This window comes from Pieris brassicae, chromosome 8, assembly GCF_905147105.1.
Source record: "Pieris brassicae chromosome 8, ilPieBrab1.1, whole genome shotgun sequence".
In the NCBI taxonomy this organism is placed as follows: Eukaryota; Metazoa; Arthropoda; class Insecta; order Lepidoptera; family Pieridae; genus Pieris; species Pieris brassicae.
Genome location: NC_059672.1, coordinates 10,380,909 through 10,399,913, shown reverse-complemented (window position 1 = coordinate 10,399,913; position 19,005 = coordinate 10,380,909). Strand labels below are relative to the sequence as shown.

Sequence of the window (19,005 nt, the reverse complement as noted above, 5' to 3'; positions counted from 1 at the left end):
CACAAGTGTTTTAATATTTGTCGTAAAATCATTAACGCTACTCGAAATGCTCAGATAAACGAACATTTTATAAAGACAGTCGTGTGCGATGAGACCTCTGTTATCGTCTGCAACCGAGATCAATTCGTACGCAAGTGCACTCATATCGCGCTTCGTTTTACAACTTAACTTTGGTTTTTGGAAACAGAAAGTCACGGATTAAGTAGTCGCTATCGGACGGCTGCGCATGCTAAGTGTAGTGTTGTGCGCGGATCAAAAACACTTTTACTTACTCTCACTTAATCATGAGCAGTTCAGTTAACATTTGTGGCTCCGTGGACTTCACCAAATCGAATATACGGCTCACGGACGATCTTGAACGGGAGACGTGGCGGAGAAAATTGAGCGGCCAAATAAAAAATGTGAAAAATATCCTCAGAGAGGCGACCGTGGAGCCGTGTTTGTTCACCTACATGTTGTGTACTGCGTTATCCTCGTTGGCTGTGCAGAATATGCACTTGGAAAAATCATGTAGAGTTAACTTCAACTATTCAACAGATATATGTGATCGAATACGTGATAGGAACACTACTGGCTTAGAGAATGAACTGAACAATGTACAATCTTTAGTCGCCAAGGTCGTAGCTTGGAAGTTCCCTTTACAAACTGCCATCCCGGCTGTTATGGTATTATTCATCGGCGCATGGAGTGATAAAACGAAGAAACGGAAAATCTGTATATTATTCCCGTTTACGGGGGAGATTATCGCAAACATAGGGTTGTTATTAGCGACATATTACTTTTACGAATTATCATTAACAGCGACGGCGTTAATAGAGGCGCTTCCCGCTGCCTTCACCGGCAGTTACATTATAATATTCATGGGAATGTACAGTTTTATGGCTGATAGAACGAGCGTGAAAGACAGAACCTTTCGATTTGGTGTGGTAACAATTTGTGTGAGCTTTGGCACTCCTGCTGGGACTGCTATAAGTGGTATTGCATTACGTGCGCTGGGATACTATGGCGTGTTTTCCCTCCTACTTGTGTTACACATTTGTTCATTAATTTATGGTTTGTTTAAATTAGAAGATGTGTTGCCTAAAGAAGATCGGACGTCAAATGGGAATAAGTTTGATACGAAAGTGTTTGAAGTGTTCGGTTTAGTTGCAAATACTGTGATGGTGATATTACAACCACGATTGTTTGGATTACGGAAACAAATATTTTGTGTGATTATATTGTATCTATTGATGGTCGGACCTCTGTATGGTAAGTAAATAAGGCAATTTCTTCATAACAACCCAGCAAAATCGAGTATGTGATTCAAATTTACGATAATCCCATATCAAAACTAGCTATTTTAGAACTAATTGAATCCATTAGAGATATATTTATTCATACAATATTTTTTCGCTATATTGGAATATATATAGTCTATGTCAGGGATTATGATGCATTATAACGGTGAATGAATTTTTAAAATCCTTCAAGTACAAATATATTTTTTTATATAATTAATTTTACGGAAAGAGTATTTTGTAGATTGGACATAATTGTAATGTGTTTAGGTATAATAATATAAAAATAAATTTGTTAAAATAATCATATATCGTAGGTAGTAGTGACATGATGACAAACAAATTTTGATCAATTATCTAATTAAGAGTATGATTAAAATAATATCTATATTATAACGAATAAAAAATATACTAAAACTAGTAATGCAGCGGGAAAAGAAGTAACATTATTAATATTCATTTAGGTTCCGATAAAAGTAAAATTTTGATTATTTACAAATTAGAGAGCTTTACATATTCGATGGGAGTATTTTTTAAGCTAGTTTAGTACTAAATAGTTTCTTAAAATATCTAAATTCCTCTCACAAATGAATTAATTTAAAATCTTCATGCAAGGCGCCACTAACACCTTGATCTCGTTGCGGAGGACAATTTACATATTTTATCTGTATTTAGGGTAAAAAAGGTCAGATTTTAAAAGTCTTTACTATCAATTGCAGCTGCTTTTACATTTATCGTAAACGTCCTATCCTGAATTAGTTAAATATTTTCATCGTCGCTGTTAGTTTACAAATAATAGCTATTTCTAGTACCAGAGAGTAAATTTCATTAAAATCGTAAAATAGACAAAAATACCCAGAGAGAGAATTCGTCAGTTATTGTGATCATACAGTTAGAAATGTAAGTTATTTTTTTTCTTGACACATTTATTATAACAAGAACTATCTCATTAGTGAGTCTAGATCAAATAATATATGTATGTATGTATGACTGCATTTGGGTCGTTACACTCAAACGCACGAGGTAAACTGCTCGGCACACGCAATCATAACAAAAACCTAATTTATACAAGGCTCGACGCTTAGACAACGAAGATTACGTTTTTAACTATTAATTGTCAAAGCGGACTCTACCAAAATCAATCATAATATGCCTAAGAACTTGGTATTAGGTGTGGCCGACATCCAATAGTCGTCTTTTAAAAGCCGGCACTCGTGAGCTCTCTCGCATTGAGTGTCCATGGCGGCGGTTTCACCAAGCATGAGGCCTTCTGTCGTAAGCGTCATTCGAATGAAGAGGGCCGTAAATTAAATTTCTTTTTACAATTTTTTCTAACTTATCTACTACTACGTCTGGACTGTAATCGCGCTCGTAATCAGTGACATTTCTCTTACTTTGATACAGTTATTGATTTAATAGGGGGTATTTAGGGAATCAGGAACACCTAGACTTTATTTAGCAGTAAAACAATTGTTTTAATTAAAAAACCAAATTTAGTTTTTTCTTTAAAATATTAGGTTGTCTTTATTTCTCTTTTTATACATCTACATATTTTTATATTTCATATCGTGTCTATCAATGTATCTGTTTTGTCTAAGTGTTGTATTTTATAATATTTATAAATGTAACTGTAAAATTACTTATAAACAAATAGAAGTTTAGAGGGTATAGAACGCACGTATGACCTAATAGAATACACGCAGTTAGAGCACAACACATTATCTTAAATCTATCAATCAATGCTATACGATAAACGACATTAGGTTAGGTTACTAAGATCAAATTACATATTAGGAATATTTTTTATGTTCGTACTAGTCCAGTTTATATACTTTTTTTTAAGTGTTCGTGATTTTGAAGTCGACCGCTGAGCACTTCTCTAACGCAAAGAATCTGAACGCACCTGAAATTATTTCAGAAGACCGAAATAAATTGTATAATAGTTACGGCGGAGTGGAGGCCTCAAATTCTTGCATTTGTCTCATTTCCTAGCCAACATGTTTCAATCCATCCCCATCTTCCCAGGTTTCTATGCGACCTACCTTTTTTCTTATCCATTTATTCATTTAATGAAACACTGCATTACTGGAAAGTTTTTTTAAAAATTATAATAGGATATAAGGAATGGTTTTTATACAATTTGTTATTGTTAGTTTGAAGATTAAAGACATATAAATAATTAATTAACCAAAAAACCCTGGTGATAAAAATTACAGAATTCGTTTTGGAATGCCATTACAATTCAATGTTTATTTTTAAAATGCAGTGTTGCCTTAAAACGCATTTTCATATTATAGCTAATGAGGACGTAAAAACGCTGTCGTCTCAATAAAACCCAGGTATCGAACGAAAAGTTATTCTGAATGTCAACAGCAGTTCTACTTTCATTAAGCGCGCAGTTTTGTAACTTTACTAACCAGTTTGCAGTTTACTCAAAAGGAAAAATGGGGCTTGATTTACACACGTTTGAGGTATATTCGTTATAGAATAGGAATACTTTATCAATAGCTACCGTTACCGGTTGGACGTACGTTAGGATCTAAATATAGGTACCATATTACACAGGAATCACGTAGCATTTTAATCGTTAAACAATTGTTGTACAGTCCAATGTTAATTGGTTACCAACGTACAAAATATATAATTGCTAAACTACTCCTTATAGGTACAAATTACACACTCACCTTACTAGCTATTACAAAACAGATAACCCGAGAGTGCATCAAAAATATATTTACTAATAAGTAAGATTACTTATAAGTACAGCTACACATATACATATTATAGAAAAAGAAAACACTTAGAGAATATACAAAGCCGAAACAGATTACATTGTTAAACAAATATACGCAACAGAAAACATTACTAGATAAAAATAATAATAATAGAAAAAAACTGAAATTATACACAAACTAATAATATATAAAAAAAATGTTTACTACTGCTAAATAAAGTCAAAGTTCTCCCGCTTCCTAAAAAGTTTTCTTACGCCCTCTTTAGTGAGGTGAGGAAATTTTTGAAATATATTAATATCCATTGACTGAAGGTATACTATAAAATGTACTTACACGACAACATTCTTGTTTTGATTCGAAACATTTAACTCATGAAAGAAATAATACACAATAATACTTAATTATCAGCTGTATTTATCAGCTGGAAGACACTGTTTTGGTGCGTTGAGACGCTAAAATTATGGGGTTTAGCAGTTCTTAATGGACACGACAGATCGTCGTGACTTGAATCTTGACTATATATTATTTTTTCTATACATGTGCGGATCAGTTGCTTGTACAACAACGGTGAACATTAAGGGGAAAGCGAGATGTCTTAGATGTCTTTATCTTTAAAAGGCTGATCGCCTATTTGCCCATAAATTGCATTTAAGGTCAACCATAAAGTCTCGTAGCGCCACTGGATTATTGTCAATATACCCATAAGGCAAGACGGAAACAGTATGGCTTCAAATTTTAAAATTACCTCTTATTTGTTGGGAAATCAAGTTACAGACCCCCGCGCCCCAACAAAAAGTGACGTGGGAAGTATGGCGGTCGGTCCGTGAGGAATAATGAACGTCTACCCACTAAAACCCAACAGCCCCATCTGCTAGCTATGAAAAGGAGGCACGGTTACAGTTTCCCCTTATTCTGTGTCCCCGTCAAGAGCGTCTCATGCGCTACTGAGAGGTCAACTTCAAAGTCACGGAGTGCGTATTCTCATCGTCGTCTCCCAGGCCTCTCCGCTTTTAACGTTTTAGTTTAACGACGGCCTCACAGAAAGCTTATCTTATATGATTGATTGGTACACTAAAGAAAATCTGTGAAATCTTCTCTGTGTGTTTTATATAAAGTCATAGTATGAGCGTTCTATCACATAGAATGCTATCCTTCTAAAGTTCTAAATCAATAACTGTATCTAAGTAATTACAAATCAACGTCAAAATCTAAATAACCGCTAGAGTGATTCTCGCACATGACGTCTTTTGGATTGAATTGCCAACGAAACAATTGTTTCCTGGCAGTCGTCAAAGGATCTGCCAAATTTCTATGACATATTAAGGATCTGTTGCCAGAACATTTTTTTAAAATGAGGTGTAAATGTGTTTTCGCAGGCCCGCGCCATTGATGAGCTTGACGCGGGGCCTGTGGGGCTGGACTCAAATATTAACCACCATATTAACTACCAAATGAACTACCAATACCATATTAACTACCAAAGGCCGAGAACAATTTTTAAATTAAATTAAAACTTGCACTCGTACCGGGAATCGAACCCAGTACCTCTCACCTAGCTGCCACATAATGAGACCGTTAGGCCATTCTGTCGCCAGAACAGGTGAACAAGTCCTATGTTCCATTTACGGAATAATAGAATATATTTTAATTATTTTGGATCCAGTATTTGCACGTTCATTTGACTTACCTTCGAAAACACTGTACCATTTCTGATACCAACAGAAGTCCTACCAGACGAACATAAAATAAGTTGACATTACGTAAATTGTTTACATCATTATGACATCATGATTGCAGTAACGTAATGTGCAATTTTCTTAGGAATGTTACCAGTTCATTACAGCTGTGTTTATTAGCCTAACTTAAACAAAGTAATGGCCACACTGACATCTATCTCTTAATGTATTTTGGAAATTAAAAAAGACAAAAGACGTTTTCGAGTTAATTCCAAAGATACAAATCATTCCTTATTAAAATATTATTAATAATTAATCAATGGCGCTACAACCGTTTTAGGTCGGGGCCTCAGATTTCTGTATCTGTTTCATGCTCATTAGTTAATCTAATTGGCAAGTAGGTGGTCATCCAAGGGTCTAAGGCAAGGCAGTTTCCTCAGGATGTTTTCCTTCTCCGTTCAAGCGAATGTTACATACATACATAGAAAGAAAGTCTATCGGTGCACAGCCGGGCATCGAACTTACGACGTAAGGGATGAGAATCACACGCTGAAGTCACTAGGCCAACACTGTTCTCATTAAAATATTAGTACAGTTTATATATTCAGTTCTGTATACCAATGTTCCTTCTAAATAAAATTTCTGTGTACTCCAAGAACTGGGTTTCTTAGTAGCTATGGGATATGTGTGACGGCGAAGGCAAAGGTTATTTGCGACAAGGGTGAGAACCAGTCTGTTGCACAGATCCCCGTTATCCAGGACGTTGCGACTACTGAATGCTGTCTCCAACACTATCGATATTTTTATATGTTCGCAGAGTGAATTCACAGTAGCGATATTGTGTAAATTATGTGTTTAATATTATAAACGTATTTTATTAATTATTTAATGTTTCTCGACATTATCGTATTGGTATAGTCTGTAAGGATAATGTATGTTTTTCTGTAATAAATAAATAAATAATGAAAATAATAAAACATTCGCTCAAACATCCTGAAGAAAGAAGCCTTAGGCCCAAAAAGTGGACGGCGTGTGTCAGGCACAGGACCAACAATCAGGTTGACAAATGATTATGAAACAAAAACAGAAATCTGCACACATTATTGATTATTGATATACATTATTGATCTGAGACCTGTCCTGAATTACTGCTTTATAATGACGAAAATCTATGGCATTGAGAATAATTATTTTTCCACCCAATGCTAATCTTTTTATCTTGTAACAATTAAATTCTGTTAACGCTATCTTATTATAACTCACGTTTTCTCAAATTGGCAATCTAGATATCAAAAATCTTATACTCGATTATGAATTCTAAATTCAAACAACGCCAACTTTTTCGTTGTAAGTTGTCATATCTACTCGGGTAAATTGTTCATAGTACTTTTTTCTTTATTTTACATTTGTATTTCTTATATTAATATGTAAAACCTATAGCGACACATACAAATAAAATACAACGTAAACGTATGGTATTTCAATAACCTAGTTAGAAACAGGAGATAGTAAACTTAAATCCTTCAACGTTTTATAACAAGGCCGTATATGAATATTTGAATATGGAATTCATAATTAAGTATACGATATTTGATATCAAGGTTGTCAATTTAAACAAATTCATATTATTTAAGGACCACATTCTTACTAGAGTAGGCTATGATATTTCTTTATGTATGTGACAAAATCGAGCATGCTTTTTTATTTCTACCGAAAAAGGTTTTTATTAAAATGTTAGAAGTTGTATTAATATTGCACCAACCTATATTAATATTATAAGGATATTTTTATTTATACTTCTTTTGGCGGGTTGGGAAAAAATGATAAGAGTGAATTTTTACGATGCGCCCGCACACCCTCATAAGAAACCAACACCCTGAAGTTAGCTATACTCAATATTTTATTTTGTGATATTTAAATAAACTTGATTTAACTAGATAATGCGTCATATTAAAACTTTCAATGTATTATTAAATACCTTTTTTCTACTGTTAGTGCCGTTTTTTCACAAACGTATATTAAGGGGAAAGATAAAAAAATAAAAATGTCTTGTTTCGCCGTAGAAGTATAACTTCTAACGCGTGTACACAGTACACAGTACATGTGTGTGTACTGTACACAGTACCACAGTACACTACACACATGTTTTTTTATATACACTCAAAAACTTCTGAAACTATTGAATTTAAAAAATCTTTCAATCTTCGTATACTGCATTACTTTTGTGTAATATGAGCTGTGTTTTACACTGTTTCTAAAAATAAAAACGATAAAGGCAGCTAGTCACATAAACATGAGTATTTGGCCGTGCTAGAAAAGCTAAAGCCTTGCGTTTTATAGCTCCCACGTAAGCCTCTACAATTAATGCTAAACGTTTTGCATCAAAAGAAAAATGTATAAAAGGGTGTTTCATAATTATGTATGAGTTGGAAACTATGGTTCTTTACTTTTTCAAATAAGTAAATATTTAACTGAATTTCGTAACATAAGCTTCAGGTCTATAAAGATGGAAAAATAATGTCGAAAGTAGCCCTTTAAAGTTCTATTATACATCAGATTTTACATGTCATATATTCCTGTATATAATAAAATATTACTAGTATCCTATTAACATAAAAACCTAGCTGGGAAACCAGCCTTGGGTTTATCCTCGGATGTCTATTTTTTTGCTCAAGTAATTGTACATTAAATCAAATCCTGCTTTCCCGGACCTCTTTCTAGTTCTAACTGGCCGGAAAGAAGAAGGACTTTTTGTCAATCTGTTACGACAAAAATATTTAAATTTAGAATCATTGGTGACTTAGAAAAATGTACAATGTATTTTGCAAATTAAAATGTTAATTGTTTCAAGCAAAACTAATAAAACAAAATAACTACAATGCAATGTCTTTAAGTCTTTACCATAATAGTCTCTGTTTCAATGTTAATGACCCGCCCTGATAAGGCATCACAATAATATTGACTTATATTTTGTTACAGGGGACTCTCAAGTGGGTTATTTGTACGCGATTCGAAAATTCAACTTTAATGAAGTGGAGTACAGTGTTTACGGCACCATTAACATTATGTTGGGATTGATTGGTGAGTGTTTGTCGATGGTTAAGTACAGTGTCCCACTTTGGGTTATGAGATATATATATGTATCTCTGTTTCATCTCTATCAAAAGAGGTACACCTATAAATGTTGACCTGGGATTTATAATAGATTTGATTAGTAATAAATTTACTTAGGATCCTTTAAGAAAAGACGTTTCAATTCCTCAAAGGCCGGCCGGGCGGCGGTATCACTTAATATCAGTTTAGATTGTTGTATAAAATATGGATATGGAGTCACTTTAAAGTTATTTGAAGTCTCGCAACTCTTTCTCTTTGTACATTACGTGATCTTATTGATGTAGTGTTCATCTATAAGAAAGTACATATTCATACAAAATTGCTAGTGTAAATCCGTATCCACTACAGTACACGGTTGAATCGAAACAAAAATCCATTTTACACGCTTTTCTCACGTTTGTGCTCGTCATTTAATGGCAGGACCATAACAGATTGTGGTTTATAATAACACTGTATTGAAAAACAAAGCTTGTCGTTTTTGCAACCTTGCATTGTTAATTATTTACAATTATTATTGTTTTCTTTTACCATGTTATATTCCTGCATAAATGCTATTTATGCATTCACACTGTATATTCTGCTGTATGGATGCGAATCCACACGACTTTTTCAATACAAAAAGTCCCCTTGGGATTGTGAGGGAGTTGCAGGAGTCTGGTTAGCACTGCGCTTTCTTAAGTTCTCATGTCATTTTCATACAAGTCCTTTCTATAACATGTTTTCATAACAATTTAATTTGGTTAAGAGAAAAAAATGCCTGCATTAATTTAAAGATACGATTGATGGTCAAGACTTAATCCCAAATATTACTCTCCGTACATATTTGTAATATAGTGTAAACTCCATGTAACGTCCCTCGATTTAAAGACGCACTTAAGCGTCGAAATACTCAGCTTATACTTTTTCTTATTCTAATATAGATTTTCTTCTTTCCACTTAACGACAACTCTTTATAACGTGAGAATATGCACAGTACCTTAAGTGTTGTATACATATATAGAGTTTACACTGTATATACAAAAAATATGAAAAATTGAGCAAAAATATTATTTATCAAACTCAAAATAACTTTATAAACAAGTAGGTACATTTGTGAACGTCAGAAAAGAAGTTAAATTAATTGTAAATTTACGTTTACTATCAGTTCGCAAGTCAAGGGCGTAGAGCGGGAAAGAAGACTGGCAAGAAACTTTACGCCACTCTCTATCGTCACGATTCATCACGTATTTTAAGTAATTATTATTTTAATACAAAATGATAAATTAAACACTAAAAGATCATTTAAGGTTTTTAAATGTTTATTCAAAATATTTGTCATTCCATATAGTTTATCTTATAATATTGTATATCTAAGTAATTTTAACTCCCATATGCTCGTTACAAGTGTCATACAATCATTAAACCGTTTCATCCCAAACAATAAGCAAAACGTAAAGTAGTAAGTACTTATAAACATAGTTTTGTATGGGGTACGTAAGAAGATCTGTGGATTTTTATTATTAATGAACCAAAACTTCTTTATATTATTCCTGTAACCACAAAGAGCAAGTAGATTGTAACTGCAATTTAGCTCTAAAAAGTTCCAATATAAGTATCGACGTATTTAAATTTCTGACAAAATCGTTTTTATACATGACAATTGCAAAGCAATGGAAATGTAAAAAAAATCACCCATACTGTTCGAAATACCTGTTTTTAGTTTTGATTGTCTTTGCTTAACATAGCTTTTACACATTGAAAGAAAACAATTTTTTAACCGGATTTAAGCTATTTCTATTACTATAAACTTATCATTATTTACATAACTTTAAACTCCGTCGTTACCAACTCCAGGGAAATAAATAGAGATAACACACCTTTCTCTACAGCTGTGATACTTTTCACATTCAACACCTTTTGTCTTCAGTCACCGTGACCACGCACGCTGTAAAGCACGCGAAACGTCGGAAAAATTTAAATTTAAAATTATGTAAATAATTATGAGTTTATAATAATACAAATAGCTTTAATCCGGTTAAAAAATTGTTTTCTTTCTATACTTGTCTTTAATTTCATAAATTTTGATGAGGGTGATATATTCGATCGATCGATCGATCGATCTGCCAATCGTCATATTTGGTCTCAGGTTATGCTAGACGCATTAAGAATTTTATTTTTGCCAATTTTACTTATTAGTTATTTTCTTAATGAGTTAATGATACCATACTAATTTCCTCGAAAAATTAATAATATATCAAAACGAGGTATGCTGAGCTTATTATCTCTATATATTTAAAATTCTCGTGCCACAATGTTCGTTTCCCATACTCATCCGAAACGGCTCGACCGATGCTTATGAACTTTTTTATGCAAGTCTGAGAATCTGCTACTATCTATCTTTCAAACCCCTAAGTGATTGGTGTGGTGGTCCACACCAATTTTTTTATATTTTTTTGGTTTAATTTTTTTATGATACAGCATACAATATACATGCAACCCCTATTTTTACTATAGTAGATATGTTATTTTTATTGAACTAAAAATGTTTCCTGTATAATATACATGGCAAACGACGGCGACGTTTGCCAGGTCAGCTAGTTTTAATATAAAATCGTGTAACAATGGCCACCAAACCGTCCTTTGTCGTACAAATGCGTTGATACGCAACATGATGCGTCATGATTACGTCCGAGACTAATGACAATCAAACGCAAGATTTTGCCTTACATCTTTTGTTTGACATATTCCTACTTTACAATTTAATATTATTTTTAAATAAGTGTGATAATATTTCCCTATAATTCCAAAACATTCGACCTAGAAAATGTCGAGTTATGCATATATATCCCGAATTTATTTAAGCCATTTACTACAAACTATAAACTGCAAAAAGCTCACGGCAGATAAATAAAGTTATCATGAAATTATACACAGATCACATTTTTTTATTGTCAGTGACCTTTGCGTTTGATGCATCAATGGCTACTACGCAATAAAACTATTATCTTTTATTTTCTTTATATTTGAACTTTGCTCACGTATCATTTTTAATTCATTTATCATAAATTTAAGTATAAAATTATTACAAACTTCTTTCCGTCTCCAAATATTTACAGATTTGATCATAAGAAACACATATATTAATACTGTATGGCCTACAGGAATTTTAGGTTTTTATACATATCTCTATGTCTGCGTGATTTATATGTAGATAAATACGTCAATAAAGTACCAATTTTTTTTCTTGTACAGGTACGTTTTTTTGCATATCAATGCTTGGCAAAAAGTTTGAAGTTCAAGACAGTGTGATCGGAGGTTTAGCTGGTGTGAGCAGGATAGCATCATGTTTCGTATTTGCGTTTGCACCTACAAGAAATTGGTACTACGCAGCGCCAGTTTTCAACATTTTCAGTGGTACTGGACTCACCGCAATCCGGTCCATCGCTACAAAGAGTGTCTCCAATGAAGAAGTAGGTGTGTAATTTGTAAACAACTGTTAAGTAATATAATTAGTTTCTTTATAAAAAGTATCCATTTAAATACATAATAAAACAAAACTGACTACTTTGATAACCGAATATTTTAATCGGTAATTTGATTTCTGTATTCTCACAGTCGACTAGGGCCTTTTTATTTCTAGCAAATGCCAACAGAGATAAAAATCCTATGGTTCACAGCCAATGTTCGAATACCTTAAGCTTTATAGATAATTATTCAAAAACAAAATACAATAATCATTTACACAGATAACATCTAAACTTAAAATTTATTAATGATTGATTTGATCTGTGCCTGTGTGATAAAAAAACACTATTTAGACTTAATTTTTAAAAAGTAAGTGTCACCTTTAGAGTTTCAGTCAAGTTATTATAAAACTTAAAACTATGTAAGTCCTAAGTATCCTATTTCTATCATTACTAGGCCTAGGTAAAACTAATGACAATTTTTTTTGAGAGGTAAGTGTGGGTTTTTGGGGCAGTCCCTCCAAACATTTATTTATATCTTGCGGAGGGTGGTGAAAACTCCAAGTGTTCTCGCAAGCACTCGGTTTCTTTGTACCTAGTTGCGATACCAAGGGCCAGAACCAGTTACACAGATTCTCTTCAACAAAGACTTTGTGCTTACTGAATGCTATCTCCGACACTATCGACTCTTTTATAACTTCGCGGAGTGAGTTCGCAGTAGCGATATTTTGTATCTTATGTATTTAATAATATATATTTTATTATATTTTTTTTCACTGTAAGTGAAGTAGTGTTGTTAGCCATGTTCGATTGTTTCAGCCAAGCTAAGTTCAATAATGGGTGTGATGGAGGCACTTGCGCCATCAATATACATGCCTGCATCCAGCTACATATACATCAGTACAATAGACTGGTTCCCTGGTGCATTCTACTTGTTTGACGCAGCTCTTACAGTATTCGCTTTAGGATTGTTCTCGTAAGTCATCACACAAAAAAGCGGCAACGCACTGTGAGCCTTTCTCATGGATGGAGTGACCGTTTGCCATCTGTTCTATAATAAGAAAATAAACAACGAAGCATAAGAGATATTTGTGACTCTCTTTTTTCTTATTAGACATTTTGTATGGTTAGGTAATATTAAAACCGGGGTTACACGTGTTTAACAGTCTGTTTACGGAGACATTTTGTCAACGTTTATTTACTACCAATTTTGGTCAGGTGTAGGAAAATATAATAAGCAGTGTGCGACTCTCATCCATGAGGTCGTCGGTTCAATCCCCGGCTATGCACCAATGGACTATCTTTCTATGCGTACATCTAACATTCGCTCGAACGGTGACGGGAAGAGAAACGTCGTGTGAAAACCGGCTTGTCTATTATATTAATAAATGATCATGAATTTGATACAGAAATCTGAGGCTCAAACCTAAAAAGGTACAACCTTTTGCGCAATTAATTTAATGTCACAATGGATAAAGAGTAACACTGAACTACTAGACTGAAACTGGTGGTTTCGTGTGTTTTATAAATCAGCTCAGTAGTTCAAAAGATTCAACAAGAAGAAGTTAAAAGTTGGACTAGATAAATAAGATTTAGATTTGTTGAGTGTTTTATTCCTGACTAGCTGCCCCCGCGAACTTTGTTCTGCCAACCTCACCACGCGACGGCCCAAGCCGAGGTCCGAATCTCGCCGGAGAGGCACTTGCGCTCGCCAAAACAGCTACGCTCGCTAAAACAGTCCGAGCTGAGCTGTAAAGACCCTTAAGGCCAATAGCTACATTCAATTTAAAAAAAAAACTGCCAACCTTTTTAGCCAACATTTGAAACATTTTAGACTGGTCGCTATTCCGGAATAAAAACTACTTACAATTTTTTTAATTATTCCTAACCCTTCCTCAGAGTTCAAAGAATAGAAAAAAATGGTACAGGCGTCTTGGAGTTTTGTGCTTAGCAACATATTGTGCTGTACATTTTTCTAAATTTCCCAATTCTATCAACATTTATCAATTAAGCGTTTAATCGTGTATTTTTATAATATAACTGTATTCTTCTGACTCTTAATCGTTGAATAATAAAAAGTATTACACAAGAAAAGAAAGTTTAAAAGCGAAACTTACTTGAATATTTAAATTACCCTTAAAAATCGATTCGCATTAAGATGTCAATCAAAATTAAACCTGTCTTATGTCATTCTCATCATTTATAATTGAAATTTGATTTTTTTACAACAGGTATTTTCATGTTAATTTACACAATATTTATTTAATAAGTTATTCACGTACATTTTGTTTGTACCTTTGGCAAACTGGTTGCTTTGTTTCTGGCAATTTTAAAAACATGTGTGTTCAGTTCTTATGTCAAAAAACAGGCTATGATAAATTTATGTACATTTTTTAATAGGATTAAAAAGTAATTACTTTGTCTTTGTGATAAACTAAGCTTAAAACACCACTTAATTCGTACATTTTAATAACACTTAGTTTACCAATACATGAATAGGCGCCTAATTGACACTGCCACAGACTAAACAAATTACGCGCTTCCTAATAAAATACTAATGGAAACTCTTTGGTGACGCAGTATAAAAAATTCAAACTATTCATAATCTTTGCTTTAATTCGATGTTAAAAAACTTATCTAAACTTTGAACCATTTTGACGTTCTTAATTTAAATACTACGGATACGAGATTACAAAAATTATTACTTTGCAGAGTTATCTATGTACTGGTAAAGAAGAGAAATGACATAATAGTCACGGACCCACAGAGAAAAGAAGAATATGCAAGAACGAATGATATTTCGCATTTTTGATAGAAAAACAATTTTAAAGACTGTTGATCTGTGCAATAAGAAGTTTAACAAATAGTATAAAAGTTACTTAGTTTTTAATATATTGTATATGTTCTGTTATCATTCTTTACTTACTGAAATTCTAGAATATCTCTGATAAATATACAGAGATATTCTAGAAATGTAAGAAAAAGTGTGTGTACTTAATACTGATTATTGAAATCTTTAAAGTTTAGCAGAACTAATATTTTATGTATCGTTTTTTATACGTTCAAACTCAGTGCGGTCAATTAACATAATTTATGTGTGTAATAAAGTACTATGTATAACGGTAGGTTGGATACATACAAAACACCGCTGTAGTAATTAATATTCAATATGATACCTAAAACCCTGTTATATTATATAATATAATTAGTCATATTTCTTATAGTAATTCATTTTAAATTAAAAATTTCTCAGCTACAATGAATTTGTTAATATAATATATTAATTTATGTTAGTATGAGAGCTCCCTTCGAGCTCAAGGATTGGAAGAGTCCAGAGTTCGGATTATTACGTAGCCGAGTTTCATCATCGGAAATTACATATGTATCATGTACCTGTACCTCGACGTCCGTCGTTCCACTTTATCTGAAACCACCTCCCGTGTAAGCGTACCAATTCACGAAAGACCGACAACGCACTTTCTAGCCGTCTAGCAATGTGAGCGTCTATGGGCGGCACAAATCAATAAATAGAAAGGATAATAAAGTCTAATATTTTTTAAAACAGTAACTTACTCCTGTTTTGTATTTTATGCGCAAGGTTCCAACTTAAAACATAGCTCACTTACTAGCTTTAAATAGACACGAAACAGGTCAAAATTAACAATCGATATGGACACAAAATTGTCATATCAAATGTAACGTGCGAAATACACATTGAATTTCAGAGTACGGAGATTGGAAATTTCGTTTCCCTTCAATTTGCCGAGTCCATTAGCACCCTTTACCTGCGCCGTCACAGGATACAAGGCAAATATCGTTACTTATATAACCTTATTTGAGAATATTTAATAAAACCTCCACCTCCATAACTGGAGTTTTCGCATACGGAAATCGGAAAATTCATTAGGTTGGGGACTTGAAGTCACATATTAAAATAATTTGGCGTTGTTTTCTCGTATGTTATGTATTTATTTGTATTTAAATTAGTAATATAGAAGTAGATTGTAATTACATGCAGACAAGTGCGAACAATAAATTATGTTATTTTCATCGATTTGTTACACGCTTTTATTTAGTCAGTCAATGCTTAAAGAAGTCAAACATTATTTTAAAATAAATTAACTGATATAGGAATTATATATTAAAATCTTTTTAATCAATCGAAGTATTTTTTTAAATATTTATAGTGGTGATAATGCTGATACGTAGATGTATTGAAAAAATAATTATTTTTTGTAATAAAACAAATGAATATACAATATTATAAATTGATTAAAACAATTCATAAAAACAGACATGTGATAATAAGACCAAAATATGTTTCCTGTCAAACTTATCATAGCAAAGTTGCCTTGATAATTTTAAGCAATATTTATCAGGCGCCAAAATTACAAGTTAGCGTATCACAGTTTTAAAGAAAAATCAAAATACAATACAAATATTACACTTCCAACTACAAAATTTTAGTTATTACTAGTAATTTAAAAATATTTATTCACTTAACAATACGAATTAGTACCTGATAGGCGCTTAAGAACGCTTTTTGTAAATTTATAAGCGAATACCGAATATTTCAAGTTCTGAATAAGTAATGTGTATTCTGTTGTATTCGCGAAGAATTCGAATTCTTCATTATTTACATGTAACGTTTTTTTTTTTATTGTGAGTCATATATTTAATTCAGCAAACCTTTGTAGCACCTTTAATGATTTTTCAATATAGATTAGTAACTTACCAGGTTCCAGTTTTATGTCTTTCAGTCGAGGAATAAAACCATGACACCATTTTTATTATTTTTATTCATCCACTTTTTGTTTTGGATGACCTTATAAGCTCAGCAATTATGTGACACGTTAAGGAAAAGACAGAAAAAAGAGGCTATTTGATGTGGAAGAAAGTTCTTAATTTTAAATTGTTACATTTTATTTTTACAGAGCAAGTGATGTTATTAATTTAACAAATGTTTGACGTAAAATATAACATGGAGTCAGTTTACCACAAAATAAGTTCGATCCTTGTAGACTACAATTTGTATAATTTAAGTTGGATAATCTTTCGTAACGGTTTTCCACTAACCGTGGGGGTGAAAATGTAAAATGATACCAGAAGGTGTTTTGTTATGAGAGCTTTTTTGAAACCATGACTTGAATCAACAATAGTGTTTTATTTCAAATCTATAGAATGATTTGTTGTGTATTTACCAAATTTCTTTTGCATTAAGACATATATATTCATAATGACCTTTACTCCCACTAGATAACTCAAACTCAAAACAGCTATACTAGCCAGCAATTGGCTTCCGGAGGCAAACAAGGTGGATGTAGGTAGCGTGGATGCAATATGTCAGCAATAATTTAGTTATTGTATCGATTCAATCCAACCCCAAGCAACTAACCTACATCACAGTTATTCAATCTTAAGTGTATACCCCATGAGGCTTTCATTTCAATCATGAAGTTATTTTCTTTAACCCACCACTGGTTTATTCACAAAAAATATTACCGCATTTACTTTATTAAGGATCCAGTACTTGGAGTTGGTAAGTGACGGTTGTGGTTAGTGGTGTTTAGTTCGATCGATTTTTGAATTATGTATTTTTCCATACTGACGCGTGACAGCCGAATCAGCACATATTACCGAGGGAAGCATTCTGGATACAGATTCCGGATACACAGTCCAACTTATACGTATATAAATCACTAATAGCCTTATTGCCGCGCACCAGCGCTATGTGGAACCAACTGCCCACTGAAGTATTTCCGAACCACGAATGGGTTGAACTTAGGGTCCTTCAAGAGAAGAGCGTACCAATTCTATAAAGGCTGGCAACGCACTCCCGAGCCCTCTGGCATTGAGTGTCCATGGATGGCAGTATCACATCATGTGAGCCTCTTGCCCGTTTGGCGCCTGTTTTATAAAAAAAGACCTACTAAATTGAAATGTCAACATGTTATTTGGTCGTAATCTATGAGTTAACGAAGCCATGCTAACTGAAGTGTGTAAGTAACTTTTTACTTTGCACAACCTAAATATTTTCGTAAGCCATATATATATATCGCTATGTCGATATAAGATACATTTGTAATCGATTATATTCGAACCGAGCCGTGTTTTGTAGGGCTGTTTCAAAGTCAAAACAAGTGTTATAAAAGTTTGCCTCGATTATATTACTATGTATATGGCATTTAGGGCTACACTAACGTGAATTCATCATGAAAAAATATCCTGAAAATAATCATATCATTTCCGTTCTCATTTCCCGTGTTTGACGTTCTTCTGAAAACGTTTCATATTAGCTAACAAATTGCCTTTAATAGTGTAATGATTATAATGATAACTTTAATAATCTCTTAAGCTAAATTTGATTCGAGACTTAGCGCCAAGTGTGGCTTACGTATGTTAAATTCAATTTTTAACATACAGTAGTATCACATGTCTCGGTACTGAATCTGAGGGTAAAATTATCACACTAGACAGTTTTAGGTTAGGTAACAAAATATTATTTCGAACATAACAATGTCTTTTCTACTTATAAATTTTTTTAAGTGATAAAAGTTAAATTTGTTGATAATTAAATTTGTTTGTGGCACCTTTTTATGGTGATCAGTAAGTTAGTACTTTATTTAGAGATGGTGTACGGTAATCTTACGTAAGCTAAACTGTGGTAAGTGGAAAAAAATAATACACAAGAACAGAGTGTCTTTATAGATATTGTAAGTGCTATGAAACACATTATTATGTTAAATATCCTTCGTAA

General features: G+C 32.9%; 1 protein-coding gene across 1 annotated transcript; it reads left to right on the top strand.

Moving 5' to 3' along the window:
- The first annotated feature begins 35 nt into the window (after positions 1-35).
- On the top strand, positions 36-15,478 carry LOC123713802 (proton-coupled folate transporter-like). The gene is made up of 5 exons (XM_045667665.1): positions 36-1,251; positions 8,671-8,772; positions 12,037-12,258; positions 13,068-13,224; positions 14,961-15,478. Exons 1-5 carry the CDS (start codon positions 285-287, stop codon positions 15,058-15,060), a joined length of 1,548 nt encoding a protein of 515 aa, XP_045523621.1. The 5' UTR covers positions 36-284; the 3' UTR covers positions 15,061-15,478.
- The last annotated feature ends 3,527 nt before the right edge of the window (positions 15,479-19,005 follow it).